Source organism: Lithobates pipiens, unplaced genomic scaffold (genome assembly GCF_037356315.1).
Source record: "Lithobates pipiens isolate NorthernLeopardFrog02 unplaced genomic scaffold, aLitPip1_a1.2 Scaffold_8, whole genome shotgun sequence".
Taxonomy (NCBI): domain Eukaryota; kingdom Metazoa; phylum Chordata; class Amphibia; order Anura; family Ranidae; genus Lithobates; species Lithobates pipiens.
Window position 1 is genome coordinate 326728753 of NW_027507903.1, and position 17106 is coordinate 326745858.

Genomic DNA, 17106 nt, shown 5'->3' on the forward strand with positions numbered 1-17106 from the left:
CCAGTGCAGACTCTCTGACAACTGTCTAAGAAAGGATTTATTTGGAAAAATATCCTCTCTCTTAGTGTTGAGTTTGGAAAGAAAGCGTACAGATATCTCCCAAATGAGACACAAGTGGTAAAACAAAATCTTGTCCACTGTATCCAAAATGGAATACAATGTTTTGGCTTTATATATACTTTAAAGCGGAGGTCCACCCTAAAATGGACCTCCGCTCATCGGAATCCCCCCCCCCTCCGGCGCCACAATCGGCACCTTTCAGGGGGGAGGGGGGTGCAGTTACCTGGATAATCCAGGTAACTGTACCCACTTCCGGGCTAGCTCTCTGCGGAAAGGGGCGTACGTCCGCGCCCGCCCCCTTCAGCAAGTGCCCCGCTGCCTGCTGGGAAACACACAGCTCCCAGAGGCAGCGGGGACCGTCCAGATTGCGCCGCGTGGCTCGCGCATGCGCAGTAGGGAACCGGGAAATGAAGCCGAAAGGCTCCATTTCCTGATTCCCATACCCAAGATGGCGGCGGCACGAGCGAGCGATCGGCTTCGGGTGCCGACATCGCGGGCGCGCTGGACAGGTAAGTGTCACTATTTAAAAGTCAGCAGCTGCAGTATTTGTAGCTGCTGGCTTTTAAAAAAAAAAAAAAAACGCGGAGTCCCGGTGGACTCCCGCTTTAAGGAAGTTGCCAGTAATGAATTAATAAACTCTGATGTCTGATGGGCATTTTTAGAAAGGCCAGTACCAAGCTCGATCTCCGCTGCCTACCACCTAGGAGTCTGCCAGTACTCCTTATTCCTTCCTCTGGTAGGGCAACAGAACCTCAGTCTCAAAATGTGGAATTAATATTTGTAAAAGCCTGCTGAATATGCTTAATTTACCACAGTTCCAATATTTAACACTTTTAGCCACAAATAAAGAAAACTATACCATACAGAATTGTTAGTGCACTTTGGTTGCTTTATTAAAATTCCTGTTTTTAATACTACATTAGCTGCAATCCCCTTCCATTTTATTCTATACAGTTGAACAAAGAATGCAAATGAATTATATGTAAGGAACAGTGGAGAAAGAAAAAAACAATGTACATAAAAGGCAACAATTCTTTTTTTTTTTAAAGAAATTTTCTTCATACCTTCCACTTAATTTTGGTCTTTATATGAACTCTCAAAAAACTGAGGTCTGAATAGAATAGTCAATTCAGACCCTATCTTGAGTAGTCAAGTTTCTACAGTAAATTAGCTAATTTAGGACAATGCCATGCACTAATTAAGATGTGACCCATTTCTTAGGCAGCTGTAGTTAAGACGTGGCCATTATCTTGACCCTAACAAGCATACACCAAAAGTCTTTATCCCTGTTCCTGCATTCAACTAAGCTCATTCTAACATTCACCCCATCTTCTTAGCTTTATTATTCATATTTTTGGCTTACTTTAATACCCAGGTTGGATATTTAAACTATATTCTAACCCTGTTTTCATGAAATAGCTCAGAGCTTTGGGCCCACCCACATTCAGTTACATTGTTTTGCGGACCTTGTCTTTTCCTCCATAAGGTGACTATGGATAACAGGCTACACAAAAACACAATATACAGATACTTAATTCTAACAGCATAGCTGAATATTATATATGACAAGACTAACTCATCATCAGCCTTGAACAAAATACATTTATATCAATGTTTTAACTATTAATCTGTGGTACTTCCATTGCATGTTCCTGGCTGTATGCTACAGGTATGTAATAAATGATATACAAAAAATAAAAACAAAAAAAAAACAGCCTAGAAAAAAGTCCTAATGCTCTAAAAATTTTAATCTAAAATATATATATTTTTAAGTTTGTGCAAAATGCATTATCGCTCAGCCCTACAAAAAAATAAGCTTGAAATTGAATGAATCAAAAGGAAGAGTCATCTTATTATACATAAATGCTTTAAGATTCATGAAGAAGATTGTCTCTAACAGCCTCCATAGGTCTCACAGTCAAAAATAAATGCAAAGTTTGCTAGGATTCCTAGATATCAGAGACATGTTGCTTATAACCTTTGCTCCATAAAGTCCAGCATATCAAGTGCTACATAATGCAGGAAGAGTACATGTGGATATCACATGGTTTGTAGGTTATTATTTTGTCCATCCTCATCTTCTTTGGCTTGAACCATAGTTATGTTCTCTTCGTTTACCTGGAGGTCCTTTTGGCTTCTGCAATAATGGAACAAAATAATACAAATATTCACCTGGAAGTTGTTATAATCTTACTAATTGAATAATAAACCTCTTTAACTTAACATATAACAGTGGAGAACCTTCAGCTCCAGTACCATAGGTACCTGAAACCAGTGCCAGTGTTCTAATTAATGGCAATTTAAAAGTCCAAACGATGAGAAAGATAGATGATGTGCTAAAGCACTTTACGATGTTACATTTTTATACTATCAGAGTGGCTATTTCCACCCCTTAAAATAACTTTCAGGTCTTGGGCAACCCCTGCTAAAAATGATTATAACTACAACTTATGGTATACCGTACTAGCATGAACAACAAGCTGTAAAACATTTTAATTAAAATAATAATTAATGTGGACTAAGTGGCATATTTGACAATCCATTTTTTTAACTTCCCTCCTGCTCTATACAGTACAATTATTTTCTGCAAAAAGATTGAAATTAACAATAGCAACAAAATGAAATTCAGACAGCAGAAGTTGTTGCGTCCCCTAACATCAGTCGTCTTTGTAGAAACAACCTCGTAAGATGACCATACACTATACAATCTAAGTGTACAATATCTTTGGATCTCAGATCAACTATGTAAAGTGCCACCCTGATTTGATACAAATGTAGTGGACTGTTTGTCCAAAGTCAGCTCAGCCCTCTACTAGGAAATTCTAAAGCATTTCATGACCAGCTTTATGGACTTGGTATCTGCCCACACTGCCAAAAGTACTAATACCTGATTTAATAGGAGAGAAAGCACAAAAAAGTGCCACTCCAAGCCTTTGGCCTGAAGAAGGAGTGCATGCTCCGCAAACACGTCGCCTGCTATTGACTACCCGTCCAACCGGAAGTGACTCATCCACCGGCATCTCATGTTTCCGAGGACCAGAAAACGCCAGCATCCACTGGCGCCACCTGCTCCACGGTTCCCACGTCTTTGCCTCGGATGGACTCCCTGATGGACCCTCTAATGGACCCCCTGATGGATTCCCTGATGGACTCCCCCCAGACAGCTTAATTTGTTGATATGCCTACCTGTCACATACCTTTGTGCGTACAATAAATCCTGTGCTCAAATAAATTGTGTTTCATACTGCACTTAGAGTGGCACTTTTTTGTGCTTTCTCTGCTATTAAATCAGGTATTAGTACTTTTGGCACTGTGGGCAGATACCAAGTCCTGCTTGAAAATTAAATCAGCATCTCCATAAAGCTGGTCAGCAGAGGGAAGCATGAAATGCTCTGGAATTTCCTAGTAGAGGGCTGCGCTGACTTGATTAAACACAGTGGACCAACACCAGCAGATGACATGGTTCCCCAAATTATCACAGAATCATCACTGGTACTGCCAAAAGTACCAATACACAGTTTAATGATCATGGTATCACTGTGCTTGATTGGCCAGCAAACTCGCCTGACTTAAAGAGAATCTGTGGGGTATTTTTAAGAGGAAGATGAGAGACACCAGACTCAAGAATGCAGACGAGCTGAAGGCTGCTATCAAAGCAACCTGGGCTTCCATAACACCTCAGCAGTGGCACAGGCTAATTGCTTACATGCCACACCGGATTGATGCAGCAATTCATGCAAAAGGAGCCCCAACCAAGTATTGAGTGCATACTATACTGTACATGGACATAGTTTTCAGTAATGAATATTACATAAGACTTTTTATTGGTCTTATGTAATATTCAAATTTTCTGAGATACTGAATTTTGGGTTTTCACTAGCTGTAAACCATAATCATCAAAATTAAAAGAAAGAAATGCTTGAAATATATTACTTATGTAACACATCTACACTGTGTTTGCCCCTATTTATCATGAGCTGAACGCAAAGATCTGCAACCTTTTCTATGTACACAAAAGACCTATTTCTCTAAAATATTGTTTACAAATCTGTCTAAATCTGTGTTAGTGAGCACTTCTCTTTTGCCGATATAATCCATCCACCTCACAGGTGTGGCATATCAAGATGCTGATTAGACAGCATGATTATTGCATAAGTATGCCTTAGGCTGGCCACAATAAAAGGCCACTCTAAAATGTGCAGCTTTACTGTATTGGGGGGGGGGGGTTCGGGGGGGTCCGAAAACCAGATAGTATCTGATGTGACCACCATTTGCCTCACGCAGTGCAGCACATATCCTTCGCATAGAGTTGATCAGGTTGTTGATTGTGGTCTGTGGAATTTCGGTCCATTCTTCTTCAATAGCTGTGTAAAGTTGCTGGATATTAGCATGAACTGGAACACGCTGCTGTATACGCCGATCCAGAGCATCCCAAACATGCTCAATGGGTGAAATGTTCCGTGAGTATGCTGGCCATGCTAGAACTGGGATGATTTCAGCTGTCATGAATTGTGTACAGATCCTTGCAACATGGGGCCATGCATGCTGCAACATGAGGTGATGGTCATGGATGAATGGCACAACAATGGGCCTCAGGATCTCTTCACGGTATCTCTGTGCATTCAAAATTCCATCAATAAAATGCACCTGTGTTCACTGTCCATAGCATATGCCTGCCCATACCATAACCCCACCACCACCATGGGCTACTTGATCCACAGCGTTGATATCAGCAAACCACTCACCCAAATGACACCATGACACATGTCTGCCATCTGCCCTGTACAGTTCAATGGATAATACCTTATCCTACAATAAATAGCCACAAAGCAAGTTGTCCTTTGGTTGTCAAAGCACCAGGGACCATCCAATATACTGTCTATGTTCCTAGCCCTGGGAGACCACCAAGAGCTTTTTGATAGTGGGGAAAAAACAGATCCAGTGAGATGGCTTCTGGCTCCCATCTCTTCCAAGTTTGACTCTTCATTCTGTAGTTTACAATCTAAGCTGCATGTAGTAGACCAAGAAAATTCAACGGTTGTCAACTCATCTCTTTGGAAAACTTCAGTAGAGTATTGAGCCAGTTGGGTTCTTATGTTGTATTAGAGACAGACCTAGAACAGAAAGATTCTGGAACAGAGTTGATCCCTGCAGTGATCTCAATGAAAGTACTACAGAGAATTTGAGGGAAAATCCCAGTCAGTGTCCCTAACTCTCCAGTGATATTACAGGCTCAAATGTTGCTTAGGCGGGATGAGATACCTGTGGACTGCTGTTGTTAAGATGATATTTACTATTGTCAGATTAAAAGAACAGGCACCAGGCCCAGCTTCTGAAGGAACAAAAGAACTAGGGAAGAGATCAGGCCTACTGTGGAATCAGAGTGTGCCTCAAAAGGTAAATATTTTGAAGAAACCATCACCACAGAAAGGCCTCTAGTTACTGCAGCAGCAAATAACACCCCAGCCCACTACCTGACACACCATGGTGTGGATTTCTTCTGCTGGTATCTTGTGTCATTATTGGTTGTCACTGTGGTAAGCCACATCCACTGCATATATAGTGTAGAGTGTCTCTGTGGGTGAGACTAGAGAGGATGGGAGAAGTGTTTGCCAGGTGCTTGGGAGTTGTTGTGTTTGGATGTGCAAAGTGAGCCAGGACAGTGCCACTGTAAGCCTGTGTACTGGGCTGAGAGCCTACATTGCTGCTGTTGGGGGGAGGCTGTCTGCAGCTGAAAGGCACATGAACTGTACTGTGCAGGCAGCTCCAGCAGAGAGTGAAAAGAGAGTGAGGTGCAAGATCAGGCCCACATATTTCTGTTAGAAGGCCATTTGCTGTGTTGACTATAGGGGAAGCTGGCGCTAGACCATGTGCTACTGCCACTACCAAGTGGCACTGGGCATGGAAGGGCATGGGTTGCCAGCAGGTGAAACATAGGCTGAAGGTCTTCTGGAAGAAGAAGTACCCGTGCAGGATGGACTTGGTACTTGACTCGAGAAACACCCGGCTGAGGCTCTAACACCTGGAGCTTAGAGTGGTAGGAGGCCGAGGGTCAAACACAGGTAAGTCCAGATAGATTCAGGGTCTGAAAGCTGGAGTCATACACAGGAGGTCAAACAGCAGGTATTGTGCATCAAACACAGGGAGTAGGCTGAGACAAGTCCAGGGGGAGGCCGAGGGTCAAACATGCATGTCAGCAGAGAGAGGAGACCGAGAGGCAAGCCAAGGGTAAATTTCAGGAGAGGTCCAAGAGTAGTCAGGTACGGTCTGGGTCACAACGGGTAGACACAGGAAACACAGGCAAGGCACAGGAACACAGGAGCTGAAGAGACAAACCAGCAATGACACAGAGCACCAGGTTGCCGTTTACAGGCCTGTCAGGGGAATTACGTTGTACACATAGCCTTGCGCATAGCTGCGCGCATGCGCGGTAGCCGCTGCGCCGCATCGCGCACATGCGTGCGCCAACCTGCAATACTGTGTGTGCGCGGACCAGCTAATTCGCACACCGCATGCGCAAACTCATCGCATTGCGTACCCGTGTGTGCCATTGCACCGTTCTATGCCACAGGGAAGCACTGACGCTGACAGGCTTGTAATCTGTTGGTCCTCTGACAGTGTCCCTCAAAGAGGCAGCCTCCGGATGCCTAATCTGGCTGGTAGTTTAGGATGCCTCCAGTGGAAATCCTGTATTAAGCGGGAGCGTGGATGTTATTGGAGGGTTCCCAGGAGTTGTCTTTGGGGGATACCCCTTCCACTTTACTAGATACTGGGCCTGTCTCCCCGTCTTTCTATGGTCCACTATTGCCTCCACCTCGAATTCCTCTTTGCCTTCGACTGGTGAAGGGGGTGCCACTTCTCTTCCGGTGAAGGAGCTTGGAACTACTGGTTTTAACAGGGATGCCTGGAATACCTGGTGAATCTTGTATGAACTAGGTAAGGCAAGTTCAAAGGCCACTGGGTTTACCACTCTCTTGATTTCAAAAGGGCTGATAAATTTAAGACCAAGCTTCTGTGATGGGTATGGCAATTTAAGATTAACAGTGGATAAGCACACTTTCTCCCTGATCTTGAAACTTGGGCAATTCTTCCTTCCTCTGTTATAATATTCCTTGTAATCCTTTTGAGCTTTTTTCATAGCTTCTTGGATCTGTAGGAAATTGTCCTGGATTGATTTTACCCATTCTTGTGTGGAGTGGAGACTTCGGGAATGGAATCTGTCAGGAAGGAAGGGTGAAAGCCGTAATTGGCGCAAAAAGGTGTCTGGTTGGTGACAGAGTGTATGGAGTTATTGTAGGCAAATTCTACGCAGGGCAGGAGAGTAGACCAGTTGTCTTGGGAACAGGATAAGAAACAATGCAGGCATTTTTCTAATGTTTGATTTGTTCTCTCCGTTTCACCGTTGCTTTGCGGGTGATATGCTGAGTATAGCGAGGTCTTGATCTCCAGAGCCTTGCAGAGGTCCTTCCAGAACTTGGAGGTGAATTGGATTCCTCTATCAGACACGATGTTGAGGGGGACACCATGTAGTCTTACCCCTTCCTTTATGAAGATACTTGCCGTAGCTACAGCAGAAGGAGTGCCTAATATGGGCAAAAAATGTGCCATTTTTGAGAGGCGATCCACCACTACTAGAATCGTGGTGAATTTGTCAGAGGGTGGCAGATCGACAATGAATTCCATAGAGATTTCCTTCCAGGGGTGTTCAGGAACAGGTAAGGATCTCAAAAGTCCCCAGGCTTTGGTGTTTGACCCCTTGTTGTGCTGGCAAATAACACAAGACTGGACATAGTTCTTGCAATCCTGCCTCCAACCTGGCCACCAAAAGGAGCGGTTGATCAGATCGGCAGTCTTCTGGATCCCAAAGTGTCCTGCCATCTTGTGGTCATGAAAAGTTTGTAGAATCTGAAGTCTTACTGAAGGGGGGTTAAATACCTTGCTGTGTGCCCATAGAAAACATTCTTTCCTTTCCAAGGAGGATTCTGCAGCTTTGGTGAATTGATTGGTGGCTTGCTTAATGGTTGTTTTAAGATCAAGTTGGATGTGTTGGAGAAAGTTATGTGGGGATAGAATAGTTGTAGGTTCAGATGATCCATTAACTACTGGAAACATGCGGGAGAATGCGTCCGCTTTCCCGTTCGTAGGGCGGTAGGTGATATGGAAATTGAACCTGGAGAAAAAGAGGGCCCAGCGTGCTTGTCGGGGTCTGAGGCGCTTAGCAGCTCGAAGGTACTCCAGGTTCCTGTGATCTGTAAAAATCATGATGGGCTGGGACACACCCTCCAGCAGGTATCTTCATTCTTCTAGAGCAAATTTTATGGAAAGAAGCTCTCGGTCCCCCACATCATAGTTCTTCTCCGGAGAACTGAGTTTTTGGGAAGCAAAAGCGACCGGGTGGAGAAGAGCCTTTGGACCACATCTTTGGGATAGAATAGCCCCCGTTATGAATTCGGAAGCACCTACTTCTAATACATAAGGAAGACTTGGATCCGGATGTTGAAGGATGGGGGCTGACATAAAAAGTATTTTTAGTTCAAAGGCCTCCTGGGCTTGCTGGGACCATTGAAACGTAACTTGCTGACGAGTTAATTGAGTGATGGGGAAATAATTGCGGAAAACCCCTTGATGAACCTGCGAAAAAATTTGGCGAAGCCAACAAATCGCTGTACTGCTTTCTTATCTGAAGGGGCTGGCCACTCCTGGCTGGCTTTAACCTTTTGTGGATCCCTTGAAATTCCTCCTGTAGAGATAATGAACCCGAGGAACTGGATGGTGTCTTTTTCAAATTCACATTTTTCCCCTTTTAGGTAGAGCCCTTGTTTTCTGAAGACGAGAAGGACCTTCTTTACGTGGGTACGGTGCAGTTCTAATGAATTGGAGAAAATCAGAATATAATCAAGATGTACAATTACGAAATTGTCTAGATACTCATGGAAAATATCATTGACCAGGTGTTGGAACGTAGCTGGGGGATTGCAGAGCCCGAAGGGCATTACTAGGTAGTCAAAATGTCCAAATCTGGACCTGAAGGCCGTTTTCCACTCATCACCATCACGGATTCGGACTAGATTATATGCTTAGGCTGGCTGATGCAAGCACGTTATATACCGCAGATTGTTATATGTTCTGATGTTGCTGTCACTCTGTAAGTAGACTACAATAAATTTTAAGTGTTATACCCTTACGGGCTTCACTATTGTTGCTCCTTTTCTTCTATTCTGGTGATGATTGCTTAAATCCATTCCCTGATGTTAGTTTGATGTTCCATCTGACACTGATGTACCTGGTTAACCCTGTGATCCATCTATCAAGTCTGGAGAGGGCCATCCAAGTTTTTTATCTGACATCTAGATTGCATGATTATACGCCTGTTTTCTTTTCATTCTGGTAAGCATATTGAGAGCACGAGGGTGTAGTGTGCGTATATGGACTTTGAATCTTGGTGGAAGATTTCCATCACCTGTCTATGGACAATCACATTTAAAGTTCTTGTATTCAGATTTATTTTTTATGGACAATCATTGTCTTTATTCACATTTGTTTTTTATCGACAATCTCATTTAAAACTGTTGTGCAGCGCTGCACTATTGGACTTTAGATTATATTCTCCCCGAAGATCTAATTTAGTAAATATTTTGTCAGTTCTTAGACGTTGAAAAAGTTTAGGGATGAGTGGAAGCGGGTACCTGTTCTTGATAGTGATTTTATTGAGCTCCCTATAGTCCACACGAGGCCTGAGAGAACCATCTTTTTTTTCTGGCGAAAAAGATGCCTGCGCCAGCTGGGGAGGAGGAAGGTCGGATGAATGCTTTTTCCAGGTTCTCATCAATGTAGGAGCGTATGGCTTCTAATTCAGTTTCTGATAATGGAAAAATCCGGCCAAAAATAAAAATTCAGAATTTCGGAACCAGGTAGCAGCTCAATCGGGCGATCATAAGGCAGATGGGGCGGCAGACTATCAGCCATCTTTTTGTCAAAAATGTCCAGAAAATCATGATAGGCTGGGGGAACAGGTTGTCAGATATTGTCTGTATAGTTAGGCAAGAGGTGGACTTGGAGGTCGGCAGGAGAAAATGTTGCGAGCAATAGGCAGAGGAAAAGAGCACTTCTTTCTTGCTCCAGTTGATCCATGGATCATGAGCTTGCAACCAGGGGAACCCAAGGATGATCGGGAACATGGGTGAATTAAGAAATTCGCTGTGACCAGAATCTGTAGAGGTCAGGATGGGTTCTGTTTCCTGGGTCACAGGACCTGAGCAGGGTAAGGAGCATTCAGCCAGGTGGATTTGAAGAAATTGTTTCTTGGTACGAAGTGAAATATGCAAGTTCTGAGCTAACGATGCATCCATGAAACAGCTGCAGGCCTCAGAGTCAATGATGGCTCCCAGCCGAAGCTCCTCTCCCGCCACCTGTAATGAAACCAGGAGGACAAAGGGAGACTGAGTGGAACCCGCAACTTGAGAATTTACAGGAACATGAGGTTGGCACTTACTGGATCTCACAGGGCAGCTACGTAGGAAATGGCCTGCTTCCCCACAGTATAGGCAAAGATTGGCTTGACGCCGATGGAGCCTCTCGTCAGGGGTGAGCGGAGCCCAAACTAGACCCAGCTGCATAGGTTTGTTGTCAGTAGAAGGAGCGGAGACTGGAACAGGTGCGGGTGTAGGAGGCACTCGAGGTAACATCCAGGTTGGTCTCGGTGCCTGGAGACGTTCAGAACGACACTCCCGTAGACGTCGGTCAAGCTTGGTGGCCAACTGGACCAAATCTTCCAAGGATGCGGGGTATCTACTGGGGCTAATTCGTCTTTTAAAATCTCGGAGAGACCCAGGTGAAATTGGTACTTAAAGCGGACCTCCACCCTGAAGTGGAAGTTCCGCTCATCTTCTCCCTCCCCCCCTCCGGTGCCACATTTGGCACCTTTCAGGGGGGAGGGGGGTGCAGATACCTGGATAATCCAGGTATCTGCACCCACTTCCGGGACAAGCCCCGCCCCCGTTGTGTTCTGGGAAACACACAGTTCCCAGCGTGGACCAGTGGAGACGCGCAGCGCAACTCGCGCATGCGCAGTAGGGAACCGGGCAGTGAAGCCGCAATGCTTCACTTCCCGATTCCCTGACAGAGGATGGTGGTGGGGGCAGCGGAGAGACGAGCGGTTGCTCGTCATCTGCCGCCGACATAGCTGGACCCTGGGACAGGTAAGTGTCAATTTATTAAAAGTCAGCAGCTGCAATATTTGTAGCTGCTGGATTTTAGTATTTCTTTTAAAGGTGCAGCTCCTCTTTAAGGGCAGCCTCGTTCCAATTGGTGTCCCCAGACCACTTTAGAAATTCCACAATGTAGTCCTCCACCGGTCTCTTTCCCTGGGTTAGGGAATGCAGGATGGCTTCGGCCATGGCGGTGCATTGGGGATCATCGTACAACTGCGTCATGGCTTCAAAGAAAGTCTCTAGAGAATCAAGAAGGGGACGCTTCTGTTCTAGGAGGTTGTGGGTCCAAGACTGTGGTTCATCAGATAGCAACGAAATTATGAAACTCACCTTCACAGATTTGGAGTGGAAGGTCCTGGGCTGAAGAGCCAGGTACAGAAGGCATGCATCCTTGAATGCCCGAAACTTCTTCCAGTTTCCAGAAAAATGCTCAGGAGTAGGGACCCTGGGTTCCAGAAGGGTCATGACTACTGCAGGTGTGGGGTTGCCTTGAGCTTGTGAAGCGGAAGTGCTGCTAGCTGCAGTGGATAAGGAATCCGGAGGACTAGGAGGAATAGCCAGGTGCTGTAGGCGGCCCTCAATCTGGAAGTAGCCATCTTGAAGTCGCTGTACAGCTTGGGTGAGGGCTGCAACCTGCTGGCAGAGGGCCTCGAGGGGTGAGCCAGCTCTGTTGGCCTCTGACATGGCTGGTTTATACTGTCAGGTACTCACCAGGGCCGAGTTGCTGAGAGCGGCTTCCCTTGCAACTGGGTGCACAGTACCCCTGAGAGTGGAAAAGCACGGAGGGGCACGGGTTGCCAGCAGGTGAAATGTAAGCTGAAGGTCTTCTGGAAGAAGAAGTACTCATGCAGGATGGACTTGGTACTTGACTGGAGAAACACCCGGCTGAGGCTCTAACACCTGGAGCTTGGAGTGGTAGGAGGCAGGGCAGACGCAGGTAAGTCCAGATAGATTCAGGGTCTGAAAGTAAGCCGGAGTCATACACAGGAGGTCAAACAGCAGGTCTTGGGTGTCAAACACAGGGAGTAGGCTGAGACAAGTCCAGGAGGAGGCCAAGGGTCAAACACGGGTGTCAGCAGAGAGAGGAGTCTGAGAGGCAAGCCAAGGGTCAATTGCAGGAGAGGTCCAAGAGTAGTCAGGCATGGCCCGGGTCACAACGGGTAGGCACAGGAAACACAGGCAAGGCACAGGAACACAGGAGCTGAAGAGACAAACCAGCAATGACACAGAGCACCAGGTTGCCTTTTATACGCTTGTCAGGGGAATTACGTTGTGCGCATAGCCATGCGCATAGCCGCATGCATGCGCGCGCGCCGTTGCGCCTCACCGCGCACATGCGTGCGCGGACCCACTAATTCATGCACCCGTATGCGCAAACCTGTCGCACCGTGCACCCATGTGCGCCATTGCACCGTTCTACCCCGCAGGCGCACAGGGAAGCACCGACGCTGACAGGCCTGTAATCTGTTGGTCCTCTGACAACCGTGGGGTGCATGGACTAAGCTGCTAAGTTCCAGTTTTCCTGCTGTCTCATTGTTCCTCCAGTATCATGTCGGCATGTGGTGCCAACAGACTGCTGCATGGGAGGGTAAAGAGCTACTGGGAAGGTACATTTAACGACCATCATCGAACCAGCAAGCATGGTGAGAGGCTTCTGTTAATTTGTTTCTGCTTGTTTTACCTGACCTTTGGGATAACATGCATAATGGAGACACTTTTCCTGGCAGGATTTTTACTGTCAATACAGCATATTTAAATGTTTTCAGATGTCCTAAGAGAAATAAAGTGAATACTATTGCCGATCCCCACTTGAAAATGCTATATGCTCACTTACTGACTTACTAACAACTCCAATTCCAAAACAGTTTGAATGCTATATAAAATCTACATAAAAACAGAATGTAATGGTTTGCAAATCTCACAAACTCACATTTTATGCACAATAGAAAATAGAAAACATATCAAATGTTTAAACTAAGAAAATGGACCCTTTTAAGAAATAATTAAGGTAATCCTGAAATTGATGGCAGCAACACATCTCAAAAAAGTTTAGACAGGGCTATGCTTACCATGGTCTAGCATTTCCTCTTCTTTTAACAACACTCCCCAACTTTTTTGGAACTCGAGATATACTATATATACATATATATATATATACATATATATATATATATATATATATATATATATATATATATATATATATATAAACCCTCACATTTTTGTAAATATTTTATTATATCTTTTCATGTGACAACACCTTCCTTCTGGGATGAGAGCCATGCAGCGTGCGGCGTATGGTCTTAGCACTGACAGGCTGACCCCCCATCCCTTCATCCTCTGCAGCAATAACGACAGCACTCATGCATCTATTTCCCAAAGACAACCTCTGAATATGATGCTGAGCATGTGCACTCAACTTGATAAGGCCTGTTCTGAGTGGAACCTGTCCTGTTAAACCGCTGTATGGTCTTGGCCACCATACTTCAGCTCAGTTTCAGGGTCTTGGCAATCTTCTTACAGCCTAGGCCATCTTTATGTAGAGCGACATTTTTTTTTTTCAGATCCTCAGAGAGTTCTTTGCTATGAAGTGCCATGTTGAACTTCCAGTGACCAGTATGAGAGAGTGAGAGCGATAACACCAAATTTAAAGCCCCGTACACACGAGAGGACTTATGTCCGACAGACTTCCGAAGGAGTTCTGCCGGAGTTCTGTCGGAGTTCCGACAGAGTTCTGACGGACTTTTCGGCTGAGCGGACTTGGCCACACACAATCACACTAAACTCCGACAGATTCGAACGTGATGACGTACGACTGGATTCGAATAAGGAAGTTCATAGCCAGTAGCCAATAGCTGCCCTAGCGCCGGTTTTAGTTCGTCGGAATAGCATACACACGAGCAAATTTTTCGAAGGGACCGGGTCCGGCGGAGTTCCGTCGGAAAAATTTGAAGCATGTTCCATATTCTAAAGTCCGTCAGACTTTGGTGAATCAAAAGTCCATTGCAGCCCACACACGATCGAATAGTCTGACGGAATCAGTCCGTCGGACTTTGGATGTTGAAAAGTCCGCTCGTGTGTACGGGGCATTACACACCTGCTCCCCATTCACACCTGAGACCTTGTAACACTAATGAGTCACATGACACCAGGGAGGAAAAATGGCTAATTGGGCCCAATTTGGACATTTTCACTTAGAAGTGTACTCACTTTTGTTGCCAGCAGTTTAGACTGTGTGTTGAGTTATTTTGAGGGAGCAGCAAATTTACACTGTTATACACTCACTACTTTACATTGTAGCAAAGTGTAATTTCTTCAGTGTTGTCAAATGAAAAGATATAATAAAATGTGAGGGGTGCACTCACTTTTGCGACGAGATATATATATATATATATATATATAAAATAATATACACGCACACACATACATGTATATATATGTATATATATATATATATGTATATATATATATATATATATATATATATATATATATATAGAGAGAGAGAGAGAGAGAGAGAGAGAGAGAGAGAGAGAGAGAGAGAGAGAGATCTGTTTAAGGGAGTTGTGACCTATTTCAGCCTTAATATAACAATGACATGCCTCCATCCTTAATTTGTGTGAAAAAAGAGGATGGAGATTGAAGTGGGACTTTAGATGAGGCATGTCAAAGAATAATTAAAGAGGCCAGCTTTAAAAAAAATGTTTTAAAAGTCAGCAGCTGCAAACACTGTAGCTGCTGACTTTTAATAAGCAGACTTACCTGTCCAGGGTGCCCGCGATGTCGGCCACCCGAGGCTGACCCGTCCATCGGCTCTCGGGTCCCGGCGCCATCATTTCAACTAAGGGAAACAGGCAGTGGAGCCTTGCGGCTTCACTGCCCGTTTCCTACTGCGCAGCGATTTTTCAATGGGGCACGCTGTGTTCTTGGACACACAGTTCCCAGAACACAGCGCAACCCATTACCCAGAAGACGCCGCACGGAGGAGAGAAGACAGAACATCACTGCGGAGGAGGAAGAGGCAGATTAGGACGATATGTCTAGCAACAGGCATTTCTGGTAAGTTTAAAAAAAAAAAGTTTTTCATTTTTTTTCTAATTTTTTTCTAATTTTTAATGTACTTTGGTTTTTCAGGGTGGCCCTCCACTTTAACTAGTTTTTAATCAAGTATGTAGATTTAATTCGATTTTTATGATATCATAGCACCAAATAAATAGTACATAATGTCACAATTATATCAATATTCAATGATATACAGAATAGCGTAATCACAAAATTTACATAATAATATTCATATAAAAACATTTAATATAATTGGTAACTGGGCATGATGGTACAGTCGATACAGAACAAATCAATCAATGTACATGATTGGTACAATTAATACAGGGATAAATACATAGAAAGTAAAATGCATAGAAAAATAAAAGTAATTGGAATTTCAAAATGCAAGCATCCATTAGATGTTAACTCTACGCGTTTCATGATTTTCAACCAATCATCAGGAGTCAGATGCATACATACTGGAAAAATTAGATAATGAAAATCTATTAATCTAGGATACCCTCTATAGAGGTCAGAAGTAAGTAAAGAGAAACAACCAGTTTCAATAATACTCACAAAAAACAAAGTTGGTCATGGCTCCCAAGGTGGGATTTGTTGGTGGTCTGGATTGAAAATAGCCTCACCTGGGGTTGAGGCAGAGAACAACCCCCAAAAAGGGGGGTGAACCCCGGACCAGGGGGAGATCAGCAGCCATATCTACCGGAACACATCATCACGTGGGAATGTGCAAACATGCTGCATTGGGCACCAAATTCTGAAATTGGGGAAATATGTGATAATGAAATGGGTTGAGAGGGGAAATGTGTAGTATATGTGACTAGTAAAAGAAAGTGTTAAACATCCATAGGTATCCACCAAGAGATAGTGTGTATAGGTGTGAATGAAACAAAAACAAACTTAAATATAATCAATTACAATTGTGTATACCATGAGTATTTGCAACAATGAAAAAGTAAGTGAATGAAAATGGGAGGGATGTGTAAGTGGGGGTATAAATACCTAGAGATTTTTCAACGTGTGGGTGGTGGGACTGGCTTGCGCTGGTCTCAGTTCCGGGGTTGTGATGCACCTAGTTCACTTCCCCCTGCCCATCCTTGCACGTGACAGTGCATCAGCGTCATGGTTACACGTCCCGCGCGCAGCGTCCTTTGATGCTGTGTTGTGGGAGTCAGTGTACGCTCCACCTCACACGCCAGTGACAGGTGGGCGGGCACCCATCATGATCGGAGTATCACAGGAGGGAAGGTCCCCCCTCCCTTCCCCTCTCTCCTGTACGCTACCTAGGCTTCTCTGCATGACGTTGACGTGAACATGCCCCGGACCCGGGGTATTTCAGTGGTGGCCATTCGCCGATTCAGTCCATGCATGGTCACTGTTGGAGATGTTCAACTTGCGCAACACAGATACAAACTCTAGGTAATTATACCCCCACTTACACACCCTTCCTATTTTCATTCACTCGCTTTTTCGTTGTTGCAAATCCTCATGGTGTACACATGTTTAACACTTTCTTTCACTAGTCACATATACTACACATTTCCCCTCTCAACCCATTTAATTTTCACATATTTCCCCAATTTCAGAATTTGGTGCCCAATGCAGCATGTTTGCACATTCCCACCTGATGATGTACTGTGGTGTTACGGTAGATATGGCTGTTGATCTCCCCTGGTCCGGGGTTCATCCCCCTTTTTGGGGGATGTTCTCTGCCTCAACCCCAGGTGAGGCTATTTTCAATCCAGACTACCAACAAATCCCACCTTAGGAGCCA

General features: G+C 44.6%; 1 protein-coding gene across 1 annotated transcript in view; it reads right to left on the reverse strand.

Moving 5' to 3' along the window:
* Nucleotides 1–928: 928 nt before the first annotated feature.
* Nucleotides 929–17106, reverse strand: part of STK32A (serine/threonine kinase 32A) — a 315716-nt gene continuing 299538 nt past the window's right edge. Inside the window, exon 13 of the mRNA XM_077472966.1 lies at nt 929–2197. Coding sequence (XP_077329092.1) covers nt 2101–2197 — 97 coding nt within the window. The 3' untranslated portion in view covers nt 929–2100. The remainder of the gene's footprint in view (nt 2198–17106) is intronic.